The sequence below is a fragment of the Malaclemys terrapin genome, chromosome 10 (genome assembly GCF_027887155.1).
Source record: "Malaclemys terrapin pileata isolate rMalTer1 chromosome 10, rMalTer1.hap1, whole genome shotgun sequence".
In the NCBI taxonomy this organism is placed as follows: Eukaryota; Metazoa; Chordata; order Testudines; family Emydidae; genus Malaclemys; species Malaclemys terrapin.
This window is the reverse complement of record NC_071514.1, coordinates 76558157-76582603: the sequence shown is the minus strand read 5'-3', so window position 1 is coordinate 76582603 and position 24447 is coordinate 76558157. Positions and strand designations below refer to the sequence as shown.

At 43.2% G+C, this 24447-nt stretch overlaps 1 protein-coding gene across 3 annotated transcripts in view; it reads left to right on the top strand.

Annotated features, from left to right (window-relative positions):
• SNX8 (sorting nexin 8) overlaps window positions 1-24447 on the top strand; it is a 31325-nt gene that overhangs the window by 2319 nt on the left and 4559 nt on the right. For 2 of the 3 annotated variants that reach the window (XM_054041368.1, XM_054041366.1), the window contains exons 2-10: window positions 11936-12126; window positions 13918-14035; window positions 17721-17842; window positions 18595-18675; window positions 19719-19879; window positions 20522-20654; window positions 21778-21846; window positions 22682-22831; window positions 23320-23469. In XM_054041368.1, coding sequence (XP_053897343.1) covers window positions 11936-12126; window positions 13918-14035; window positions 17721-17842; window positions 18595-18675; window positions 19719-19879; window positions 20522-20654; window positions 21778-21846; window positions 22682-22831; window positions 23320-23469 — 1175 coding nt within the window. Of the gene's footprint in view, window positions 1-3234; window positions 3257-11935; window positions 12127-13917; window positions 14036-17720; window positions 17843-18594; window positions 18676-19718; window positions 19880-20521; window positions 20655-21777; window positions 21847-22681; window positions 22832-23319; window positions 23470-24447 lie in introns of those variants that run through there. The other variant, XM_054041367.1, reaches the window with a different exon arrangement.

The window sequence follows — 24447 nt, the reverse complement described above, 5'->3', positions numbered from 1 at the left end:
TCAAGTCCATTCTCATCTTGTGCTTAGCCTGCCTCCTTGTGTAGGGAGAGAGCTGGTAGTGAACTCATGTATCTTGGCTGAGGTTGGTGCCTGCCTGTAAGGGAAGCTGTTACCACTGGAGGGTAGAGAGGGCTAATGGATTGCAAAGTCAAGTATTTTTTATACTGAATGAATTGTGAACAAGACCACAGTACGTTCAGGGCACTATTTGCATTTGTTAAAGATGTGGATACATTTTTAATGGTTCCCTTCTCTATAATTTAATCTGAAAACCCAATAGTCTAGCAAACTGTGAAACACTCTCACTGGGAGTTATATAGCTGGACACTTTCATAGCTGCTAAAATGAATTTTTTTTAGTGTGTTTTGTTTTACTGTGGCTATATAAGTGGATTCAGTGACACTTTAAACCCTTGGTGAAATTTATGATGCAGTCTGCTAGGCACTGTCATCATAGACAGTCTGGGCAGACTCTCCAGGATGTGGAACACTTCTCCTTTCCCAATTGACGCAAGCCAAAAATAAATCCTAACTTGAAAAAGACATTCAGCTGCATTTTCTTAAAACTTCAGCATTGGGAGCTGCTCTTAAGATCATGACATTGGGTGAAACTTGCAGCACTTTCTGCCAGTGTTGGTTATGCAATGAGAAAGGGAGGGAGCTTCTGATGTGCCTTATTTATTTATTTATTTATTTATAATATATGTGTTTTTTTTTTTTAATTCACTAGACTCCTGGTAAGTAAAGATGAGAGGGGGGAGAGACATTTGTATGATCATCTCCATCTCTCTGAAAGGCAGGGTACGGCCCACTGAAAGCTGATCTGTTGGATATTAATCAGATCTCAATTGCAGAAGGACACTTTTCTGCCAGTTTTCTCTTTGAGGGAGGAAAGAGGGATACGGTTAATTAAAGCAGCTTCAGACAGCAGATCACTAATTATTGTTCTATGGGTAGTGTTTTGTGTCTGCTCGAAAACACACAAAGGTAGAGTTAACAAAAAGTAAGTAGGTTTTATGCATGAACGAAATCATAAGTTTGGTAGGATTGCTTCCAGCATCAGGTATGTGAGTCCTTTTGTTAACCCTACAGATATGGGGTTACTGCATTTCTCCCCCTTGATCATGTTTGTAAAATAAATCTGGGCTGTTGCTGCCAAGGAAGGACCAGTGTAAGAGATTAGAACAAGTGTCTTTGTGAGATGGTGTTCTATAGTGCCAGAGAGCAAGCTTGGTTAGGTGTGTCTGTTGTGAAAAGTTCTGATCTGGCTGCTTTAGGAGGCTTATAATGATGAAACAGTGATGGTGTTTTGACATCGGTTGTTTCTAATCTGATTTTCTGTCTAGTACTTCTGTAACTGACTGACCTGCTCATCTTCATTTGTCTTCCTCTGACAAATATTGTATTGTAAACTGTGGGAGTGAATCCTTATTGGGTTTTAGTGAAGGAAGCCTTGGCTGTGGAAGGGAGGGTAGACTGGATGAACTTGCAACGTTACTTTTATCTCTAGCATCGTGGTGTGAATTTGATGGTCCCTGTTTAGTTTGAGATGGTTGAGCTCTTCTGTAAACCACCATAGTTTGGCTGTGTATGCTCTAGGAAGGCCAAAGTCTGATCTTCTCTACAATAGTGAGGCTTCAGACAGGCTGTTGATGGATTTTCTGTAGCGGGACAGGTGGACTACGAATCTATTTGCCTTTCTTTGTCCCTAGAATGAAAGGTACTTTTTAACAGAATCTAAGTATAGAAGGTTAAAAAGTAACTTATATTATTGATGCAAGTCACTCTTTCAGAAAATAGCTGGCACTAGTAAGTTAACTTTTTGGTTGTTTATGCCTTTATTACAGCTTCTTTGGAGTTGATGATTATTATGGCTAGTCCTGAAAGCCAAGTGCACTGCTAAATCCAGATGTTTATTTTTCTTCAGTGGTAAATCTTTAACTGTGTGTGCAGACCTTGTGCACCAGAGAGGAGAGAATTGTACTGGTTGCAGGCAATTGGAATTTGTAGTCCCCCCTCCCCCTGAAGCTTTCAGTTCTGAACATAAGGTCTGTAAACACATTGGCTGGGAATTCTACTCTTCAATAATATTTGGAAGGGGGGTGAGAGATTGGTTTAATTGGTGGTGTCTCCAAACTGGTCTTTTGCCAATGCACTTATTTTACTGCATGATAAATCTATAGTTAAAATACTTTGTCCCTAGTTTTCCTCTTCGATAGCTGCTTCATGTGCAAGGGAGGAAAGAAATGATAGTAGAGCAGGATAGTTGTTTCCTTTGGATGGGGTTCTCCAGGCCTGAGTAAACGGGGCAGGGGAACTGCAGAAGCGTGACAGTTTCTAACTTTAGAACTTCTCGTGGAATGTACCTAATGCAGTTTCATCTTGCTGGGGGATTCTAGCAAGGCTGCTGTGGCTGGTGACTTCCTGAAAACCATCTTCAAACAGGAAAGTCTTTTGGACAGCAGTTACATGCCTAGTCATTAAGCTCAGGTTATCTTTTGAGTTTAGGGGGCTAAGCTTTGTTTCAGTTACTGTTTACTTGCTTTTTATCTCTTGCCACACCCATACATTAAGAGCAACAGTTTATTGATCTTGAATTGAGGACTGAAGTCTGCACTGGCCATGACTTTGCTCTCTCTGTAGTCCATGGGAATATTCCTCAGTGGAGTCTTTCCTATAATCCTGCTATTTCTCCAATTTGTAGCTGTATCTCACTTAATTATTATTATTTTTATTACTGTAGCTGCACATTGGGACTATGATCTTCCGCCTTGTTTGTGGATGGAATGTGCTCTGTGTAAGGTATAAGGATTCCTTGTCTTATCGAGACTTGGAAAATCACTTGGAGAACAAGCAGCATGGTTGAGTGGACAGGGCACAAGGCTGGGATTCAGGAGGCTTGGGATCAATTCTTTGTTCTCCCACACAATCACTGTGTGACATTGGACAAATAATTTAATTTGGCCATAGGTTTCCCTTCTGTAAAATGGGGATAATGATACTTACCCTTTTTTGTGAAGCATTTTGAAGTCTGTGACTGAAAGGTGCTGTAGAAATGCTAATTGTTATTATTTTATTAAACAGTCTTCAGGTAAGACAGTACCCAAATGTTTTGAGTGGTGCCATTAACTCCCTGTCTGATCCACAGAATCAGAAGTGAAGGCTGGAGCAGCCCTTGCAAGTGCTGAAGCTCCAAGACACATGCTTGAGACTAAAAGGTCTTCACCAGGAATGCTTGGGGTGGACAGACATGAAAAGTGAAGAGCAATATCTTTCTAGTCCACACATCATAATGTTTTGTAATTATCTATTATGGAATTGAATAGGTGTCCTTTTTGGGTGTGCTGGAGGTCAGCATGGGATGGAGGTTGCAGGCAGCTGTATGTTGGAGAGAAGGGAGGAGCAAAGATAGTATAATTCACATGCCCTCAGCTAACAGAAGTTACAGCTGAAGGGAAACCTAATGGATAGCTTACTTTGAACCTGGTCAGAAGAATGCCTTCTCTTTCATGTTGAACACAGACCTGCACAGTAAATAGAAGATTCTACTGGACAAAGTGGACTGTGTTCTCCTGGGTCTCGCACTGGTAGATCAGATGAATTTACAGGAGACTTAAAAACAAGAAAAACTTCTGACAGCGGAGTATCAAAAGCATGGTAGGCCCCTTGATGGGGAAAGGAAGGGCTTCCTTACAACACACTTTTAGAGTTACTGTTTTCTCTTTGAGATTTCAAACTATGTAAGACCTTTCAACATAAGATGAGGGAGGGAAAACAAATTGAATTTTCAGTTGCGGGACAAGCCAGATTTTCAAGGAAGGTTGGTATGGACAAGAAAAGGGGGAATTAAGAGGTGAGGGGATTGAGAGGGTTTAACTGATATAGTAAATAAATTGTATGTTTATTCTGTAACTCCTGAGGGTTTTTGTGGAAGGGGACGGGAAATGCTGATGAATGATACTTATATTATTGTTTCAATGCTCCTGGCTCAGAAGTGTAAGTGAAACATCTGTTTTTGCCAAGGGGAAATCTGAGGTCTCCCTATGCATAAATGTACAGCTCTGGCTTCCCTCTTTTGAGATGTGAAGCCACCTCTTCTCCCTGAGGCTCTGACCTGTGATAACGATGAGGAAATTTCAGCTTCCTTTCCTGAAGGGTTAGCTTTGTTGCTTCCAGGACGTTTTTTGTCTTCTTGTAGGAAATCTGCTGTTGCTAACATAACTACTTCTATGGCACCTTATATTTGAGGATGCTTGAGCCCTTTAAAACCATGAACTAATTCAGCCTCAAAACACACTAGTGAGGTAGGGAGTTGTTAGTTTTTATCCATCTGTAAAATGGGGATAACAAAGTTTGGAGAGTTTGACTTGACAAAACTTGACGAGGAATAAAACTCCTACCCCTTGATTCTAGGTCTGTGCTTTAACCACTAGACCAGGGGTTGTCAGCCTTTGGCACGTGGCCCATCAGGGAAATCTGCTGGTGGGCTGGGACTGTTTGTTTGTTTACCTGCAGCGTCTGCAGGTTCGGCCGACCGCAGCTCCCACTGGCCGCGGTTCACCATTCCAGGCCAATGGGGGCTGCGGGAAGCGGTGGCCAGCACATCCCTCGGCAGCACATTAACTGCGGATGCTGCAGGTAAACAAACAGTTCCGGTCCGCCAGCGGCTTTCCCTGACGGGCCGCGTGCCAAAGGTTGCCGATCGCTGCACTAGACAAACCTTCCTCTTTTTAAAGTAAATGTGCATATATGCATGCATACAGAATTGATGTAGTGTAGCAAAGAGACCTGTACTGGCAGGTGGAATCTGCACAATATGGACTTGCAGGTCTTGTGATCCTATGGATGACCAATTATAGAGAGTGCAAACTGGGAGTCTTCCTGTCTTGTTGAACTAGGTGCATGCACACAGGAATTTATCAATGAGCTGACATTACTGCAAGGGATGGATGGCATCCGTGACTATTTTTACCCAGATTTGTGTATCCTGACATAAGAGTGCAAAAAGAGCAGCTTCCTTTAAGTTATTCTCTAGGTAAAGGGATGGATTGCAGAAGGTAGCAAAATCCCTTCTGTTTGTTACTAACACTCCCTTATGCTGTCCTGGAGCACTTCATACCTGATATCTCTGGCATATATACTGTCCTATATATGTAAACCTTACTATATGGTGGTCTGCTGAAATCAAAGGGAATGTTTTCACAGGTGTAGCTGTGCAGTTCTACACAGGGCATTCATAACAAGAAGGGTTAAATATTTTATAATTTCAAAGAGGGTGCTTTTAACTTCTATCAGTTGGCTGAATGCAGCTTCTCATACCAATGAATTCACACCATTATCCACTAGTTCTGGCCAAGAATCTTGGGTCTGTTCCTAAACTGGTTTCTTTGTCAGTAGAGTGAAAAATGTTGAACAGCTTTAGAGTGTGTTCTGTAGGGTTAATATTAATTCCCTAGTAGTGTTTTTCCCAAAATACTGGCAGCTGTTCTGAAGTTATCCTTTTGTGTTCTCTGACTGTTGGTCTGAGAACACAAGCAGCACAAGTGCAAGTTTAACCTGCTTGGTCACCCAGGTTGTATTACACATACTGATGTTTTTGAACAATTATTGTTAATACGAGGGCTGTCAAGTGATTAACAAAATTAATTGCACTGTTAAACAATAATATACCATTTATTTAAATATTTTTGGATGTTTTCTACATTTTCAAATATTGATTTCAGTTACAACATAGAATACAAAGTGTACAGTACTCACTTTATATTTATTTTTGATTACAAGTATTTGCACTGTAAAAAAAACCAAAAGAAATAGTATTTTTCAATTCGCCTAATACAAGTAGTGTAGTGCAATGTCTTTATCATGAAAGTTGAACTTACAAATGTAGAATTATGTACAAAAATAACTGCATTCAAAAATAAAATAATGTAAAATTTTAGAGTCTGCAAGTCCACCCAGTCCTACTTCTTGTTCAGCCAATCGCTCAGACAAACAAGTTTGTTTACATTTGCAGGAGATAATGCTGCCTGCTTCTTGTTTACAATGTCACCTGAAAATAAGAACAGGTGTTCTCATGGCACTGTTGTAGTTGGCGTCGCAAGATATGTATGTGCCAGATGCACTAAAGATTCATATATCCCCGTCATGCTTCAACCACCATTCCAGGGGACATGCATCCATGCTGACCCACCCATTCTGGGGTTCTGCTCGATAACAATCCAAAGCAGTGCAGACTGACGCATGTTCATTTTCATTATCTGAGTCAGCTGCCACCAGCAGAAAGTTGATTTTTCTTTTTTGGTGGTTTGGGTTCTGTAGTTTCCTCATCGGAGTGTTGCTCTTTTAAGACTTCTGAAAGCATGCTCCACACCTCGTCCCTCTCAGATTTTGGAAGGGACTTCAGATTCTTAAACCTTGGGTTGAGTGCTGTAGCTATCTTTAGAGATCTCACGTTGGTACCTTCTTTGCGTTTTGTCATGCAGTGAAAGTGTTCTTAAAATGAACAACATGTGCTGGGTCATCATCCGAGACTGCTAATGCAAATGCCTGTTCTCACTTTCTGGTGACATTGTAAATAAGAAGAGGGCAGCATTATCTCCTGTAAATGTAAATACACTTGTTTGTCTGAGCTATTTGCTGAACCAGAAGTAGGACTGAGTGGAATTGTAGGCTCTGAAGTTTTACATTGTTTTGTTTTTGAGTGCAGTTATGTAACCAAAAAAATCTACATTTGTAAGTTGCACTTTCACCACAAAGAAATTGCAGTGCAGTATTTGTATGAGGTGAATTGAAAAATACTATTTATTTTGTTTATCATTTTTAAAGTGCAAATATTTGTAATAAAAATAATATACACCAATTTCAATTACAACACAGAATACAATCTATATGAAAATGTAGAAAAACATCCAAAATATTTAATAAATTTCAATTGGTATGGTATTGTTAAAACTGCGATTAATTGCGATTAAAATTTGTAATCATTAACTCAAAAAAATTAATAATCGTGTGAGTTAACTGCGATTAATCAACAGCCCTAATTAATACACATTTATGTTTGTGGTATCATAATTGATGCATGCATAGACAATCTTGCAATTTAAATAAGCTACAAAACATTTCAGGAGAGATTGAGTCTGGGGATTATTGATGAGGAGAAGGGATTAATTGAAGAGGTGGGTGTTAGGCAGGGGACTAGAGAATAAGGGGGTGCTTGATAATAGATGAAGACAGGAAGAGTATTGCAGGTTTTAGGAGTAGCATGCTAAAATTGCAATGGGCAACACATGTCTTGCAGAGATCCTCAAGATGGGGTTTCATTCTGCATTTTTTCCCCTAGTGTGCAGTGTGAGCTCTAAACCGCAGGAGGAATCTAAGGGCCATTCACATTATTAACCCTTTGGAAGCTGAATACTTTTCATAAAGTTGCTCTGAACATTAATTTGGGTGGATTTATGCCAGTGTTCTGAGGGTTACAGCTAAACGTTGGAGGATTCAGGATTCCTCCTGCAGATTCTTTCCCCCTATGGTCCTCAAATTTTTGGATGCCCATCTTTCCCCTCCTGTCTGTTTCTAAGGATTGCCATTTCTTGCTAAACCTCTGGTTTGGAGGAGTGCAAGTGTCTTATTGTGGAATTTTTACTTTATTTTATATGTCGGCAAGTAGGATGATGGGGAGTGAATACTGGCATACGGAGGAGTGGGTTTTACATTAGTGTTGGTTGACCCTGTCCTCTCAGGAAATGGGTGGGTCACATTTTAACCAGTCCCTGGTTAAAAGATTGTTTTCCTGTCTTTCTTCCTCTGAACATGAGTTACTCTCATGACAGCACAGAGAACCACTGAGTTCTGTTTGAGGTGTTCAGATAGCCCTGAGTCTACACATGAAATAAGTTATTAAATAATCTGAAGGTGGAAAAGGGTACTCTCAGCGAATTGGGTTTAGGTATGGGGCGGTGATAAGATAAGTCCTCTCTACAGCGGGATGTTCAATTGCATGTTTTTATAGATTCACAGATTTTTATTACCAGAAAGGACCATTAGATCATGTAGTCTCATCTCCCTGTGTATCATAGGCCACTAAATTTCACCCAGTTATCCATGTATTAACTTGTGTTTGGCTAAAGGATATCTTCCAGAAAGGCATCAAGAGATGGAGAATCCACTTACCCTAGGACAAGGGCTGAAATGCTGTATTCTGCATCTGGAGACAGTTACTTGAAAGCATGCCCTTGTGCCAGGCCTCGTTACTCTGTAATTTGGAAGAAGCACTGGGGTATTTGTTATGTAAATGGTGCTGCCTGTGTATACTGCAGTGGGAGAACTCTGCCAAATAGAAAACCAGTCCGTGTCCCAAGGAGTTTCCAGGCTAAATGCATGAGAGGGTATAAATCAAGAGAACAAACTTAAGCTGTCCCAGTATGGTCACTATTGCTAGAATGCTTCCTGGGAATAGGTGGATATTCAGAAGCCTTTTGGTGGTGGTGGTGAGTTTGGTGTGCTTCAGAGGGCTGCTCCAGATGTCTGAGGCAGCATGGAAGAAGGCCTGAAGTCAGAAGTGGGTGAAGTTGCTGAAGAGTGGTTAGGAGAGAAGCGTGGATGGCTCAGAGGGCCTGTGGGGTGTGGAAAGAGAAGAAATACTCAGCTTTTTACACTCAAAGAGTTTCTGAAGCTGATCTAACTAGTGGTTAGTCTCCTTGATGAGACAGCATCTCTGTGAAAGAAGCTGTGGCCCCAAATTGTACACCTCCTAAGAAGGCAACCAAGTAATTTAAAATCCCTCTTGGTGTTGGATTAGGAAAGGAGAAATCATCTCTTTCAGGGGCTCTTCTGGTTGTAGGAATGTGAATTAATTCTGTGGATTGGTTTTAACGTTATGGGATGATTTGTGTCTGATGGGTACTGTTGACTGAAGGCATTTAATATCATTGCGAAGCTGAAGTGGTACTGCCTTTGATAAAAGATTTACATATCAAAGTGCTGCCCTATCAAAGATGAAATGGGGGAGGATTCTTCTACTGCATTAGAGAACCTGCCTTTTACCTCACTACCTTTGTCCTGACCTCACTGTCTTCTACCTCTCCTTCCCTCTTTCTTAGTCCAGTAGAAGCCTTTGTAGCATCTATCTTTTGGCTGGAAGGACAGATATGTTGCAATGTCATCCAGGAGTAAACAATATTAATATTAAATCAGATTGCAGTGATTTCTTCCAAGTTACTGGCATGTAAATCTTCTAGAAGCTATTATATAGGCAGTTGCCAGGTGATTTGTTATCCTGAGCAATGCTGAGGTTTCAAGGCTCGCTTCTTTGAGTCACATTAGCAGGAATCTGACGACTAACTAGACTTGTGGGATATGGTCATTTGTCCTGGATTTGGTTTGCTTTACTAAAGAAAAAAAAAGAAAAAGTCAAATATCTGCAGAAAACTGAACAAACTGCCTGATCTCTATCTTGAAGCAGTGTGTCGGTGGAATTGCAGATGGACTAGTTTTCTGCTTTATCTGGGCTTACAGCAAACAGGATGTAAAACCTTATCATAAGGACAGGGCTTTCAAGTTAGGAAAAAACCTTTGATTCTGCCTTCTGTGAATGAATTTCCTTTTCCATACCCTAGTGTTATACCCTATTCCATACCCTTCTGTTGAGCTATTGCTTGAAGCCCCTCTGTTACGTCACTGGAGGATGTTAACATCTATTGATCCTAAACCAGCCAGATCTTTTCTGCTCACAAACGTTCAGCCAGGTGGTCCAGCTCCTGCCTGCTTGGAAGGATAGCATGGTTATAGCTTCCCTTTACAGTGGGATTGGAAACAGGAAAGGAATCTCTATATTTCCCATGACCTGGGAAGCATTTATATGAATTTACCTGTTGCATAGTACACCTCTACCCTGATATAACACGAGCCGATGTAACATGAATTTGGATATAACGTAGTAAAACAGTGCTCTGTGGGGCTGTGCACTCCGGCGGATCAAAGCAAGTTCAATATAACGTGGTTTCACCTATAATGGGGTAAGATTTTTTTGGCTCCCGAGGACAGTGTTATATATGGGTAGAGGTGTATGTGTAATTATGCAGTAAAGTCAAGGTGTGTAGCTGAGCTGCAGTATGTCTAGTAAGGGAGTACCCCAGATTATCACCCCCTTTCTGTATTCGGTTGTTCCCCGGGGAGGTGGTCTGTATTTCAGAGCCATTCTGTATTGCTTAGAATTATTGGGGAACCGGTCTGTCCAAGCTGCACAGCTGGGTGCTTGATTTCATTGTAAGAAGCTGCCCCACCTAGGATGCATGACCCTTGATATGTGAAATACCGAGCAATGGAAGGTAAATAGTATAATGGCTAACAAGGGTCAGGCTGGAGAATCTTGCCTACATGCTCGGGGTCTTGCTGATCGCCATATTTGGGGTCGGGAAGGAATTTTCCTCCAGGGTAGATTGGCTGAGCCTCTGGAGGTTTTTCGCCTTCCTCCGCAGCATGGGGCAGGGATCACTAGCAGGAGGGTCTCTGCCAATTGAAGTCACTAAAACACAGGATTTGGGGACTTCATCAGCAGAGTCAAGGGAAGGGTAGGGACGGTTTTGTGGCCTGCAGCATGCAGGGGGTCAGACCAGATGATCATAATGGTCCCTTCTGACCTTAAAGTCTATGAGTCTATGAGTCTATGAAGTTGGAATCTTATCCAGAGCTTGCTCTGAGTGAAAATTTGCCCAGTTGGCTCCCCTATTCAAGAAGCCTCTTGCCTGGAGCTTCAGTGCACGGAGGTGCTAAAGTTATTAATGGGGCTAATTAGTTCCCACATACCCCACTATACTATCATAGAGATTAATTAAGTTCTGTCAAGTGAAGTGCCTCCTTTCTTTCTAAGGCAGGGGCGGGCAAACTTTTTGGCCTGAGGGCCACATCGGGTTTCCAAAATTGGAGGGCTGGTTAGGGGAGGCTGTGTCTCCCCAAACAGCCAGGCGTGGCTCGGCCCCCACCTCCTATCCAACCCCTGACGGCTCCCCCGGGACTCCTGCCACATCCAACCACCCCTTCTCCCTGTCCCCTGACCACCCCCGGAACCCCTGCCCCTGACTGCTCTCCGCCACCCCATCCAACTCCCCCTTCCTGATCCCTACCCCCATTCAACTCCTTTGTTCCCTGCCCTCTGACCACCCCGACCCCTATTCACACCCTCACCCACTGACCACCCTGCCCTCTATCCAACCCCCCTGCTCCCTGCCCCATTATCGTACTGCCCGGAGCACCGGCGGCTGGCAGCGCTACTGCCGCACTGCCCGGAGCACCGGGTCAGGCCGCAGCTCTGCAACTGCGCTGCCCGGCCGCCCAGAGCATTGCGCTGGCGGCACAGCGCGCTTGAGGCTGCAGAGGTGGGGCTGGGGATTAGCTTCCCGGGCCGGGAGCTCAGGGGCCGGGCAGGAGGGTCCCGCGGACCGGATGTGGCCCACGGGCCATAGTTTGCTCACTTCTGTTCTAAGGACATGAAAGTAATATATTAATTCCTACTCTGCAGTTTAAAATAACAGTTTCTTTCCTTCCACAATTTGTTCTAGACAGGATCCAAGAGTGCTGAGCTAGGTATTCACTTAGCTTGGCAGATTCTGCTGCGGTGGGAGCTGCACAGACAGGAAATGCAGGCCTCATAGCTGATTCACAGAACAAATCTGGCCTGTAACAGAGAAGCAGAGCTGGCTTCATGACTAAGTGTAATAGGCGATGCTCAGGGTGTTGTGGAGAGGGCGGTACCAAGTATGCTAAGAGTGGGAGAGGTAGTTAAATGAGCAGAGCCTCTTGTGGAAGGAGTGCCTTGGTTACTCTTCTGACTTGTGTTGAGGTGCTGTGAGAGGACATAGCAGAGGAACAGGATATTTTAAGACTCCTTCTTTCACTCCGTTTTTCTTTCAAAAACTTCAATTTTCTCTTCTTTCTTTTAGACTTGGCAAAGCCTCCAGTAATTGAGCCAAAGGATCCGGAACAGCTGCTCATGCAGACGCCCCAGGGAAACCCGCTGTTGCTCTCCCACACCCTACAAGAGCTGTTGAGCAAGGACACTGTGCAGGTGGAGCTTATACCTGAGAAGAAGGGCCTCTTTCTGAAACATGTGGAGTATGAAGTTTCCAGCAAGGTAATGTGGGAGAACACTGGTGTCTGTGGGAGAACGTGTTCCCGTAGGAGTTTCCATGCAGTTGTTTAACCTGTATTCAAAAGCCAGATACTTTTTTTTTTAATCTGTTCAATGTATTGGTGATGCTGGTTTGAGTCAGGCATTCATGTAGGTATCTTTTACAGTTTTGCCACTGCAGCTTAATCCTAACCTCTGCTTTTCCAATACTGGGCCTCTCCAAAGCAGGGACTGACAAATACTGTTGTCGTTTTGTAAGGTGAATGGACATCTTCTGAGGACTAGAGTGTAACTACCAAACTCACTTGAAGACTAGACTGTATATGAACGCACATATGGCACAGCCAGCAGCAATGCAGGTTCTCCCATGCCACTCCCAATTCACTTCCCCAATCCTGACTGTAGGGACCACCTTTGGAGCAAGCGGGGAATTCAGTTTTTATCCCCTTTGTGAGACTGCTCACTAGTGTCTTCTGTGATGGGGTGTGTTTTTGATGAGGCTATCCGTCCCATAAGAACTGGCCCAAGAGCACCAGCTCACTCCACACAGGTCACCAAAGAAGCAACTGTCTGACAGTGTTGTAGCAATTTTCAGTGACTACTGTCCTTAGCCAGAGTCACCTTTGGATCACAGGTTTGAGAGACTTCTTATCCCATGACCAATTCCCTGAGCCGTCATTCTTCCAACAGTTCTCTTTCTGTGTAATGAGATTCTTCATAAAGAGGCTTGGGCACCCGCTCAAATCTCCAAGAACAAATCAGACTGCTGATTGCAGAGCAGATACGAGGAAGTCCTAAGAGCTGTATCCATTGTGCTCCAGTTATTTGTCTCGTTGGGTTATTTCTGAAATTGCACAGCTCTGCAATAAGAACTAGCAGTGTACGATGCAGATGTGATGACATTTAGTCTTTTCAACATGCTATTCCATCAGCCAAATGTGTTTTTTAAACGACTTGTCAATGTGCCTTTCAAGTGGCTCTCTTTATGTGCTACATCACTCATTTTGGACCCAAATTAATCTCCAAAACCTGGATGTTCTCACTGTTCATTCCTGCAACCTGACATCAGAAATGCAAAAATCTTGAAACTAAGGTTATAAGGAACTTCAGGCTGTTTTAGGAATCCCACAACAATTCCCACTTTCTCTTCATTCTGCTGCATGACTCACTAACAAAGGTCAAAGAGCTGGGTTTTGGAGGGGTGAGAATTATGTTTGCTTAAAGCTATTTTGCTTCCCCTGGCATTAGACCTGGTTTGGTGGATGTTACCAGGAACTGGAATCGTGACTGGAGTACATCAGCATTGAAATGCTCCTTAATGATGATAGGGTGCTCATTGCAATTGTATTGTTCCTTTATGTCTTTGTATGATGCAGAAGAGAGGAGGAGGAATTATGTGGAATCACAGCAAATTTAGGGACATCTATCGCCTCCTTCCAGTAAACCACAGAAAACATCTCCCCTTTCCTTTATAAAATGTCTTTGCCCCCATGTTTTGTGTGTATGGAATTTGAAATATGCCCTTTGCTGAAACTCTTGTTCCCAAAGGGACCTAACCCACCAGCAAGCTATCCAATTTATATTAAGCCATCCAAGTGCATAACTGAGAGGGGCTGGAGGGTTCTGTGTGACTTTTTTTTTTTTTTTTTTTTTTACTGTTAGCTTAAAGCAAGTGATCTGCAAATCCAAGAAATGTACCAGCCACTCTCTTAAGTCCCACATGTGGCTTTAACTTTACTGAAATGCTGCTATTGTTCCTGACTGAGTATTGTGAGGTTTCTTTCTCTATTGCAGCGCTTCAAGTGCTCTGTGTACAGGCGATACAATGACTTCGTGGTATTCCATGAGATGCTGCTTCAGAAGTTCCCATATCGTATGGTGCCTGCACTTCCTCCAAAGAGAATGCTGGGAGGTAAACCTGGGTCTTCCTAGTGACTGAATGGGCTCTGGTATGAATGTGCTCATGAGAATACAGTCAAGAATGCACGTGTCTCGAAGAATCCATAGCATTTGTTGTCCTCTGGTTCAAAAAGCAGTGCTGACAGTGTAGTGCGTACCTTGGGGAGGCCAGCACTGCATTGCTGGAAGTCATTTTCAGATAAGACATTAATGTAAAGTTCCACTGGTGACTCTCCAGGTGTACGTTGAAAATCCTATGGCATTCATGAAAAGAGTAAGGCTAGCCCTAGAGTGAGGGATAGACCTAGACTAGGGTAGAGTTTCAGCTATTTCTTCCCCAGTAAAGTAGGTTATAATGTCGGTGGTCCTGACGCACATTGATGAGTGCAGAATGGCTACTGTACCATTAAGCAGTTGCAGTATGTGCTGTGGCACATTGCTTTGTGAAGTGCTCTGAGTACGAAAGATGCTTTAGATACCCCTTCTCTCTTCTGTGGTGGGAGAACCATAGAGATGGAAAGTGGGGAAAATTATTTGCGTATGAAAAGGTTTAAATACTCCAAAAGAAATTAGTGTATAAAAAAATGTTCACATCCCTCAGTGAGAGTGTGGCTTACGCCACCTTTTCTTTGTTCAAGCTTATGGCCTTTATTTACAAGCACAGAGACTGGAAGTAAATAGCTTCTCCAGGCTGTGTCATCTCCCCTGGAAACCTTTCTATACCAATATTGGCCACATGAATAAAGTAACTGTGCATATATAAAAGGTATCTTCCTATCAGAGAGATTCTTGTTCTTCTCTTACAAAAATCACCTATCTCAGGAGTAGCTTTTTTCTTGTTCTGCTTTAAAAACAGATTGTCTAGTTATGTAGAGTCAAAATAGAAACTAAAAAGATTAATGATGGGTTTGGAATCAGACTATCATTTCCTTCATATTCTAATGGTTACAATGTACTTGTGGATAGTGAAATACTCCAAGCTTGACTACACATCAAAGCTACTTTGGATATATTTTTCTCTAGTCTGAAATCTTGACACTGTTTTTAAGTTTTATTTGTATTATTTAATACATTACAGAAGTCTTTTATACAGTTTTGTTTTGTTTCTGCTTTATCTGCTAAAGAACAAGCCTTTCACTGTCTTGTCTTCTGCCCATATTGCCAAGCTTAACATTTCACAATAAATTATTCATTTAATTTAAGGAGTCCATATTATGCCATAGAAAAAGAAGAGTCAGAAATTCGTGAACGGTTCTGGCGCAGGGTTTAAAGTGAACCAGAACAGGCCAGAATGATAATTCTGGAGCTACTCTGGTAGTGTTGTCAATTTCTGCAGAATGTAAGATGTCGGGTGTGGGTTTTTTTTTTTTAATATAACTCTTGACGTTTCAAGGATAATTATGAATATGATCTAATGCAGTGCAGTCTGTGAGAATTTGAAGACCTACAGCCTGAAACAATACCTGTGAGAAGAGTGACCTGCTCCAGTTAATATTAGTGGAGAGTTGACGCTTAAACCTAACAATAACTAATGGCAACAATACTGAATGTCAACACTATTTCACTGCTGATCATTTTATTTAAGAGAATTTATCAGTGAGTATAGATATCATAGAAGTTAGCGACACAAAACATCTACGAGGTTATCGTTTTCCAGCCCCATATTAGTACTGGATTATTCTCTACTATATATCTTCCACTCTTTTATTCTGTGTGTTTCTAAATTATCCAAATGTTGGCACTTCCATCACTTCCCATGGGAGACTATTCTGTAGTCCAAAAAATCTCACATTTAGGAAGTAATTTGCCTTCTGATTTTTTTTTTTCCCCATCTTAATTTTTCCTTTTTTTTTTTAAATCTCCTTGTTGCCAGTTCTCTCCAGGGTTGTGTATGAGCCATAAAGAAGGGGAGTGGCAACAGCCACTAGATGGAAGCAATTGGAACGGAGCAGAGTTTCACCACTCTCTCCTTCCCTTCCATGCACTTTGACTTGAGTTTGTCTTTCCATGTGTGGTAGTAAGTACTGATGACCTAGAAAACTTAACAGTAGTTCTGTTTCTTGTAAAAATTCGTCCTGGTAATTGCTGTTTCACTGCATGTTATTAGTGGGTGGATATGTCTAGTTAGATTAATAAAACAGGGAAGCAGTATTGCAGAGCACAAGGTTTTAGTGGACTTGTGACTCAAGCAACTGAAAATCACTTGGTAGTTAAGGATCATTATGGGACCGCTGGTGGCCAACAAACTCAAGTTAAAGGTGAACTGGGAAGCAAAAGGCTGTGATGCCCTTCACTTGTCCCTTTATGATGTGAAAATGTTGCCAGGGACAATTCTAATAAGCTGTGGTGGGGGGTCTCTAGGCTATTTGTGTACTTAGAAGGCGGCATGGTTTTCTTTGCAACCCTTTCTTCTCCCTTAAAAAAACAAAGAGCTGCTATTTTTTTGTTTTGTTTTTGTTTAACTTTACAAATATCAGCTCTGGCCTTCACTTCTTCCTGGAAGACTTTAGCATGATGTTTGAATTACTTGGATAAGGACATGACAATAGTCTGAAATCTGAGCCCCTCCCATCTCTGGGAGTATGACATGCTGAACTTCTTGTAGCCTGACAATTAGGATCTAGGAGAACTGCACCTTAGGGTTTAGTTTATTGTGAATTGTCCTCCAAAGGTCTCAGCAAAGTCTTCCATAGAAAAGAGGAAAACCAGTTTTAACAAAACAAAAAACAAATTAACAACAACAAACCAAAACAAAGAAAAAAATCCCAACCCAAACAATGTATGGGGCAAGGGAACTTCTGGGGAAAATATTTTGAAGCCATCTTTCCACAACATAAAGGAGCAAAAAAGGGTACAAATATTAATTTTGCTTTGCACGTCATCTATTAAAGAACTGGGATGATTTACTTGTTGTTGGACCCGAATTTGTAGCTTGTGCTTATAAAAATGATCTGTATTGCAGTAGTGCCCAGATGCTCCACACAGGATAAGAATCCCATTGTGCCAGATGCAGCATAAAAATAAAGGAAGAGAAGCTCTGGCTATGTCTACACTATAGACCTTGCAGTGGCTGCAATTGCGCTACTGTAAGATCTCCCGTGTCGCCGCCCTATGCCGTCGGGAGAGAGCTTTCCTGTCAGCATAATTAAACCACCCCCAACGAGCTGCAGTAGCTATGTCAGCGAGAGTTGCTCTCTCACCAGCATAGTGCTGTCCACATTGGTGCTTCTGTTGGTGAAACTTAATGTCGGTCAGGAGTGTTTTTTTGTTTGTTTGTTTGTTTTTTTTTGTTTTACACCCCTGACTGACAAAGTGCTAGTGTAGACATAGCTTCCCTGTACACAAGAGCTTGCAATCTAAGGCTCCAATCCTGCAAATTCTCATGTGCTTAACTTGACTCACCCGGGTAGTCCTGTTGAGGTAAATAGGTGCAGAAGGGCTTGCGGAACTTAAGACAAGCTGTAACAAACCATTTGAGGGAGTGGGGGTTTGCAGTGTTCTGCTAATCCAATGGCTAGACCAGTGAACCCAGCAGACCTATTGCATGGAGCTGCCAGAAGGCACAAGTAGTACTGTTCTTGGGTTTTGCTGCAGATGTAAATGCAAGGGAGCAGTTGGACTTGATGCTGCCTTTCCCTCTTCCTGAGCCTGTTGCAATGCCTGATACATTAACACTAATGTAGTGTTCCCTCCTGTAGCTGACCGAGAATTCATAGAGTCTAGGCGGCGGGCTCTGAAGCGTTTCATTAATCTGGTGGCTCGACATCCCCCTTTCTCAGAAGATGTGCTCCTGAAGCTCTTTCTCTCCTTTAGTGGCTCGGTGAGTATTTGTTGATGATGCCACGTGTTTGCATATCCTCCTGTGCACTGGGAAACAGTTACCAAGTTTAGAGCTGCCTATTGCCTGCACGTTTGTAATCCCCACAATTGTGATCCTGGCTACTAGGGGCTAGTGGAGCATATCGTCCACACTAGGTACTTCTGCTACTGGACAGTGAGATGTGTCATCTCTGCAATGCTGTAGGCATGATCTCTTGAAAATAATGCTCTTTCCGGTGGCAATATATGTCATACCACTCCTTATCTCTGATACTCCCCAGAAAGGTATTTGACCAGGGGAGAGCTAAGAAACATTGTTGTTCTAGGACTTCTCAGTCTCCTAATGCAGACTTTTAGCACAGGAAGAACTTTCTCCTCAGACGAATGCAGCATTTGAGGTGGAGGGTTAACATTTGTATGTGTTTAAATTTTAGGGGAAGAGGGTGATACAGGAGTTGGAAATTCATAGAGAGAGATGGGTCAGGGATTACAAATGGGTTCAGTATATGGAATCACTTTTTTCTCTGCCGCTTTGGCATGAGAGGTTGATTTTTTCCCTCCAGGAGGAAGGGTTAAATGCCATGAAAAGGTGGACCCTTTCCGTGTGTAATAAAAGCAATCATCAACTGTGGATTGTTGCTTTAGTGCATGAGGAGGCCCAGGTTTTAACAGGATTGAAATTGCCTTTCATTGTCACTGGGAATTGCCAGATGGGTTGAATTGGTTGGTTGGTCGTTTCTTTTGCTTTTCCAGGATGTGCAGAACAAGCTGAGGGAGTTGGTCCAAGGAGTGGGAGACGAGTTCATGACTTGCCAACTAGCCCCCCGGGCCAAGGTATTTTTCTTTATGGTGCATAATTGCAATCTTAATCCCGGTAGCCCATGTTCACAAGGTCTTGTATCTGTTGGGTAAAAGAGAGGGGCTGTAGTTGAAGAGAAAAGGAACAATTTCCACAGAGAACTGTAAGGGACCTTCTTTTGACTTGATCTTCTGTTTTCTTCATCACAAAACATATAGTTGGTTATTTCTAGGCCTAGAATGTCCAGCCTGGGTCTGCTTAGTAAAATGGTACAAAATTAGTATGAGAGAAGTCTTTGTCCAAATGCACATAGTTTGAAAGTTCATCCTGTCGCTTGCTATTCCTTTATGTCATAATCCCTCTCTGTCTATGAGAGAAGCTATGAATCTCACCTTTGTTTGTTTGTTTGTTTGGGGAAGGCTGCTATACCCTAGTTGTGTATCATGCTTGCTGAACCTGACATCACTGCTCCCCTGAGTTGCTTGCTTTTGTGGAAGTTCAGCCTGGGGTGAGGGGAAAATAAATCAGCGAGTGAAGGGTTAAATGTTGCTTATGGGTTTAAAAAAAAAAGAGGCCTTTACAGCACCTAGCATAATGGGGCTCTGGTCTGTGACAGGGGCTCCTAGGTGCTATCGCAATACAAATAAATAATAAAGATGGTCCCGTTATTATTCAGCAGTCCTGCCCCCTCTGTGTGTATTATTCACAGTGCTTGACAGTAGGGACTATTCCAACTTTTACTGATGTTAGCTCTGCAGAGCAAACCCAGCTATGGGAGACTGAGGTGGATCTTATTGTGGCCCATGCGTCACGAGTGGAATTGTTAACTAAGCTCTGGTTGCACAATCTTTTACTGATGAGGTACAAGCCCGAAGCAGCTCAACTCAGCTTGTAATACCTGGTTGAGTTTGCAGGGCTGGAGTCACTGATAGGCCTGGAACATCATAATGCCATTTTCAATGGCTCCTCTCAGAGCATAAAACCATTTTCGGTATCACCAGGTTACTACTCCTGATCTCTCTCTTTGTGACTTATCATGCAACGGAGTCCATTACTAAGCTTTCTTTTGCTGCCTCAGGACTTCCTCCCCGCCGACATCCAGGCCCAGTTTGCTGCCAGTCGAGAGCTTATCCGAAACATCTACAACAGCTTCTACAAACTGCGGGACCGTGCAGAAAGAATAGCTTCCCGAGCCATTGATAATGCCTCAGATCTTCTCATATTTGGAAAGGAACTAAGGTAGATTAGGTTGTGAGGATGCCCTCTAGAGCACACTTCTGTGAACAGTCTTGAGTTTTAAAGAGAGCAAGAGATGTACCAGTAGAATGTCTATGGGGCATGTACTTCTGAAGACGCATGGCACAAACCAGGTTCACTTTTTCCTGTTGCAGAGAGAAGAAAACATAGTGGGTGTGTTCCCCAGGGTGAGGGAGAGAAAACAGCATTGACATTCTGCATCTGATTTACACTTGCATGAAATGGTGCAGTCCCCAAGTACATGGGTGTGTGGTCGTGCACATTCATAGACCCTTTTACATGCTGCATATGTTCACACACTCCGCATTTTTGTTTTAAATTGAAAACACTAACGGTCTTGCTAGTGCACAGTTCCTTTCATTTTCTCTCGTTTGTGTGTGCATACACTCACCCACATATACATATCCCAACCTGCTATCACTGCACTTTGCTGCTAACTTGACCTTCTTAGGGAGTAGGTATAAACTTATTGCCACCTGATTCCCAGGGGACTCTATTTTCCCAGAGCCTACTAGTGAGTTTTGAGAGGGGGAAACTTCCAGTAACTGCTGGGATGGGTAAATCATCAGACCAACCTAGCTGCTTAGTGGGATCTTACTCACTGCCTCTTCTTTCCTCTGCCAGTGCTTTGGGCTCAGACACGACACCACTTCCCTCCTGGGCTGCTCTGAACAATAGCACGTGGGGGACTCTGAAACAGGCCTTGAAAGGCTTGTCTGTCGAATTTGCGCTGTTGGCCGATAAGGCCGTACAGCAGGTGAGTTCCTCTGCCATTTGCTTCTCCTATATAATCACAATTGCTGCATTGAGAGATGTTTTTTGCCTAGTGTTGCCTCTTGATTCAAAGGCCTTCTAGGCATGGGTGCCCAAGAAATTACTCTCCCTTTCTTAGCAGCTATGCAGGCGTTAGTCTAAAGCCATGTCCAACTGGCCAGATATGCTACTGGGCTACATGTTCTGACTGGTGGAATTAAAAAACTCAAAGGTGTTAAATGAGGAGGGGAAAAGTGTGCGGGGAGCCTTTTTAAAAAGGTTTAAAGAATAAATAAATAGTGACTGTCCCAAGCTGTCCAAGAATCCTGCACTCTGCCTGGCTAAGATCATATGGTGAATATAGTCCAGCAAAACCTGTTTCTGTATCCAGTTGTGACGTTCACCACTTGTTAAACACTACATGAAACTCATTCCGACAGAACACAAGAGGTCTTATTGCTGTTGAAACGGCATAATGTGATGACAAATAACACGAGCACATGACAATCCAAAAAGACGAGTGATAGTTTCTCTTCACTGCAACCATCACTTCATGCTGCTAAAAGATGTTCTGGGTGCTTTACAGATAAATAAAACCAGTTTCCTGCACCAAGGAGCCTAAGTTCTAGAGAGCCACATTTGTGACCCAGACATAGGAAGGGAAAAGGGGCATAAGAAACAAACAAGCAAGTGCTGAAGTTTAGCTGGTGTCTTGTCAGCTCTGCTTTTTGTTTCATTAAGTCTTCTAAGGAGGAAGTTCTTACCTTTCCAAGTCACCTGGAATAAGTGTGTCTTAAGGAGGGATGATGAAATCCTAGTGGATTCTATGAGTGCAGGGGTTCCAGACAGAGCTGCATGGAAAACCTCAGAGGACTCATGATGCCAACTTCTTGTTGCAGTGATCAGGCAATCCGAATGCTGTTCCTACTCCAGTTAGTTCTGTGTTCATCCTGGTGTCCAAGCTTAAGATCTCCAGTCCCACTGTGAGAGCTGCTGGATGTAGCTATGTAATGGCTGGTGTGCCCTGGAGATTCCTGTGGAGGGTCAACATACTGAGTGGGTTTGAGGAGCTGTGATGTGAGCTCTTGCCAGGCTTATATGAAATGTACTTGTCTCTTGTTTTCTAGGGAAAACAGGAAGAGAGTGATGTGGTGGAGAAGCTGAACCTTTTCCTGGATTTACTCCAGTCCTATAAAGTGAGTGCTGCTGTTTCTCTGCCAGTGAGACAGTTGTTTAGAACAGTTTTGTGCTTTTTAGAGGGTGTAACGCTCTATGGAATGGAAAACTGGCTGGACAGTCAGTTCAGAGGTAAACTGGCATCATGTAGAGTGAGGGGAGTGATTCTTCCTTGGCTAGCTCTGAAATGTTACTGATCTGCTCTTGGCTTATGAAAAGTTTTATGGACACCAGACCTTGCAAAGAGTTGAAGATATCCATCTGCTTCACTTGTAGCATAATCTTTTTCATAAGTCAGCTATTTTGGGGGCAGGGAAAGAGAATGAATTAGTGGACCTGCCTTTTACATGTGACGACATTAGTTCAGTTACAAGTGAAATGAGTTTTACGATCTCAGCCTACTCCCTCAGGGACACCCTGCAAAAAGCAGCTAAATACAGTTCAACACAGTTGGCAGCCTTCCTGAAGAGGGGCCCTGTCCAGGATTGGAATAGCAGGGCACTGCAAGCTAACAAGAGGTTAATTAGCGATGTTTAATATTGAAAAGGGATACCCAGATAGGAAGTTCGGTGTTGGTAAAGTTCCAGGCACATTGACTGACAGAGATGCAGCTTCAGATCACCTGCTGTACCCTCTGTTTTGGCTCGGAGCAGTTCTGGTTCTCATTTAAAAAAAAAAAAAGGCTTTATTTTAAATACTCCACAGTTTAGAAATTTCATGGGACACCTTTCATGCCCTCAGCTGTGTACCTCCCAGATGTGCATGTTCTCTTCTCCCCTCCTCTCCCATGGCCCGCGTTCCTGTATCTAGGCTCTGGTATGGGGTGAGTACTAGTTGTTTCCCTTCTTCCTGAAGGATCTATGTGAGAGGCATGAGAAGGGAGTACTGCACAAACACCAGCGAGCTTTGCACAAGTACAGCATGATGAAGAAGCAGATGATGAGTGCCACTGTGCAGAACAAGGAGCCAGAGTCTGTGGAACAGCTGGAGTCACGAATTGTGGAGGTAGGGCAGATGTTTCTGTGTATGTGGGAGTGATGGGTAGCATGTGTGTTGGATGGAAACCTCTTCCTAATACTGCCATAATGTGGCTTATCAGTGCTTTTGGAACAGGCAGAAAGGGTCACCCATAGATCTTAGTCTTATTCAAATTAATTGCTGTGCTGTAAGGAATTTGCATTTGTTCTACTGAACACTTACTGCTGGTGTTTGGTATCAAAAACAAGGTGGTCCAATATAGCTGCCTGTAGGAGGTGCATAAATACACGGTCTGCATGGTGGAAAGTGCTTGCTATGTGACTTCTCCAGTTGCTGCCACACAAAATGGGCACAGGACTGCGTTTTTTGATTTTTGGTAAGTGCTTGAGTTACAGGGTAGAGAGGAGAACTTGTGTTCTGCTGGTGTGAGTGGACACTGAGGATGATGCATTTCTTCTGCGACCCTTGCATCACCCTTCTGGGCAATGAGGTTAACTGGGTTTTTTGTGTCTCAGCAAGAGAATGCAATCATGACCATGGAGCTGCGGAATTACTTTTCTTTGTACTGCCTGCACCAGGAGACACAGCTAATCCATATCTACCTGCCTCTCACTTCCCACATCTTGGGAGCCTTTGTCAACTCCCAGATCCAGGGCCATAAAGAGGTAAGTTCTTCAGTCATCTTGCCTCCCTTTACCCAGTTGAAAATACGTATTTGAGCTGTTTGTTTTTCCCTCTTTCTCAAAGAGTGGGGCTGTCCTTGGGAAGGTGGTGCTGACAAACCCAGGGGAAGTGTAAGTGTGTATGTGTATTTTTTCCAGTCCCCGCACTTCCCAGGGTGACTTTAGCTTTGGAGCTGTCTGAGATAATTATCTGTGGAATGCTGGGTTATTCAATTGTGGATGCTGTATATTTGCTAGATGGATTTGCTTTTTTGCCTTGTGTTAAACAGAAATTATATAGCAAGAAAAAGGACCTAACACAATGGTGGACAAACTACGGCCCGTGGGCCGCATCTGGCCCATCAGAGCTTTTAATCTGGCCCTTGAGCTTCATTTCCCCACTCCGGCCAGGGAGTGGAGTTTGGGGCTTGCTCCGCTCTGGCGCCCTGATCCTGCTCCCCAGCAGGAGGGCGGGCAGGGGGAGTGGGGCAAGCCCCTGACCCCGCTCATCGGTTGGAGCACTGGTGGCGGAGTGGGGCAAGTGATGAGGTGGACCCCTGAGAGAGAGAGAGAGTGTGTGTGTGTGTGTGTGTGTACACACACCACGGCCCACCCAGACCCACCTGTGGCTATATCCTGGCACAGGGTGTCTTTTCGGATTAAAAAAAAGCATTGTCATCACAGCTCTTCGTTCATGGCCTGCCATACAATTTCCATACCCAGATGTGGCCCTCAGGCCAAAAAGTTTCCCCCCTTCTGCCCCCCCGCTCTAACAGGTTGCCTTGTTATGTGTTTAAATAAATCATTCAGCATTTCCTAGGTTCAGACTTCTTTCCATGCATTGCTTCATGGAAATGTGCATTGGGGGAGACAGTTTCAGTGGAGGGCTCTAACCAAGCCTTCAAATCTCTGTCTCTTCCCTGCCTGCCTATTTTGGTAAGGATGACAGGATCTTCAGAGAGCTGCATTAAAGCACCAGTT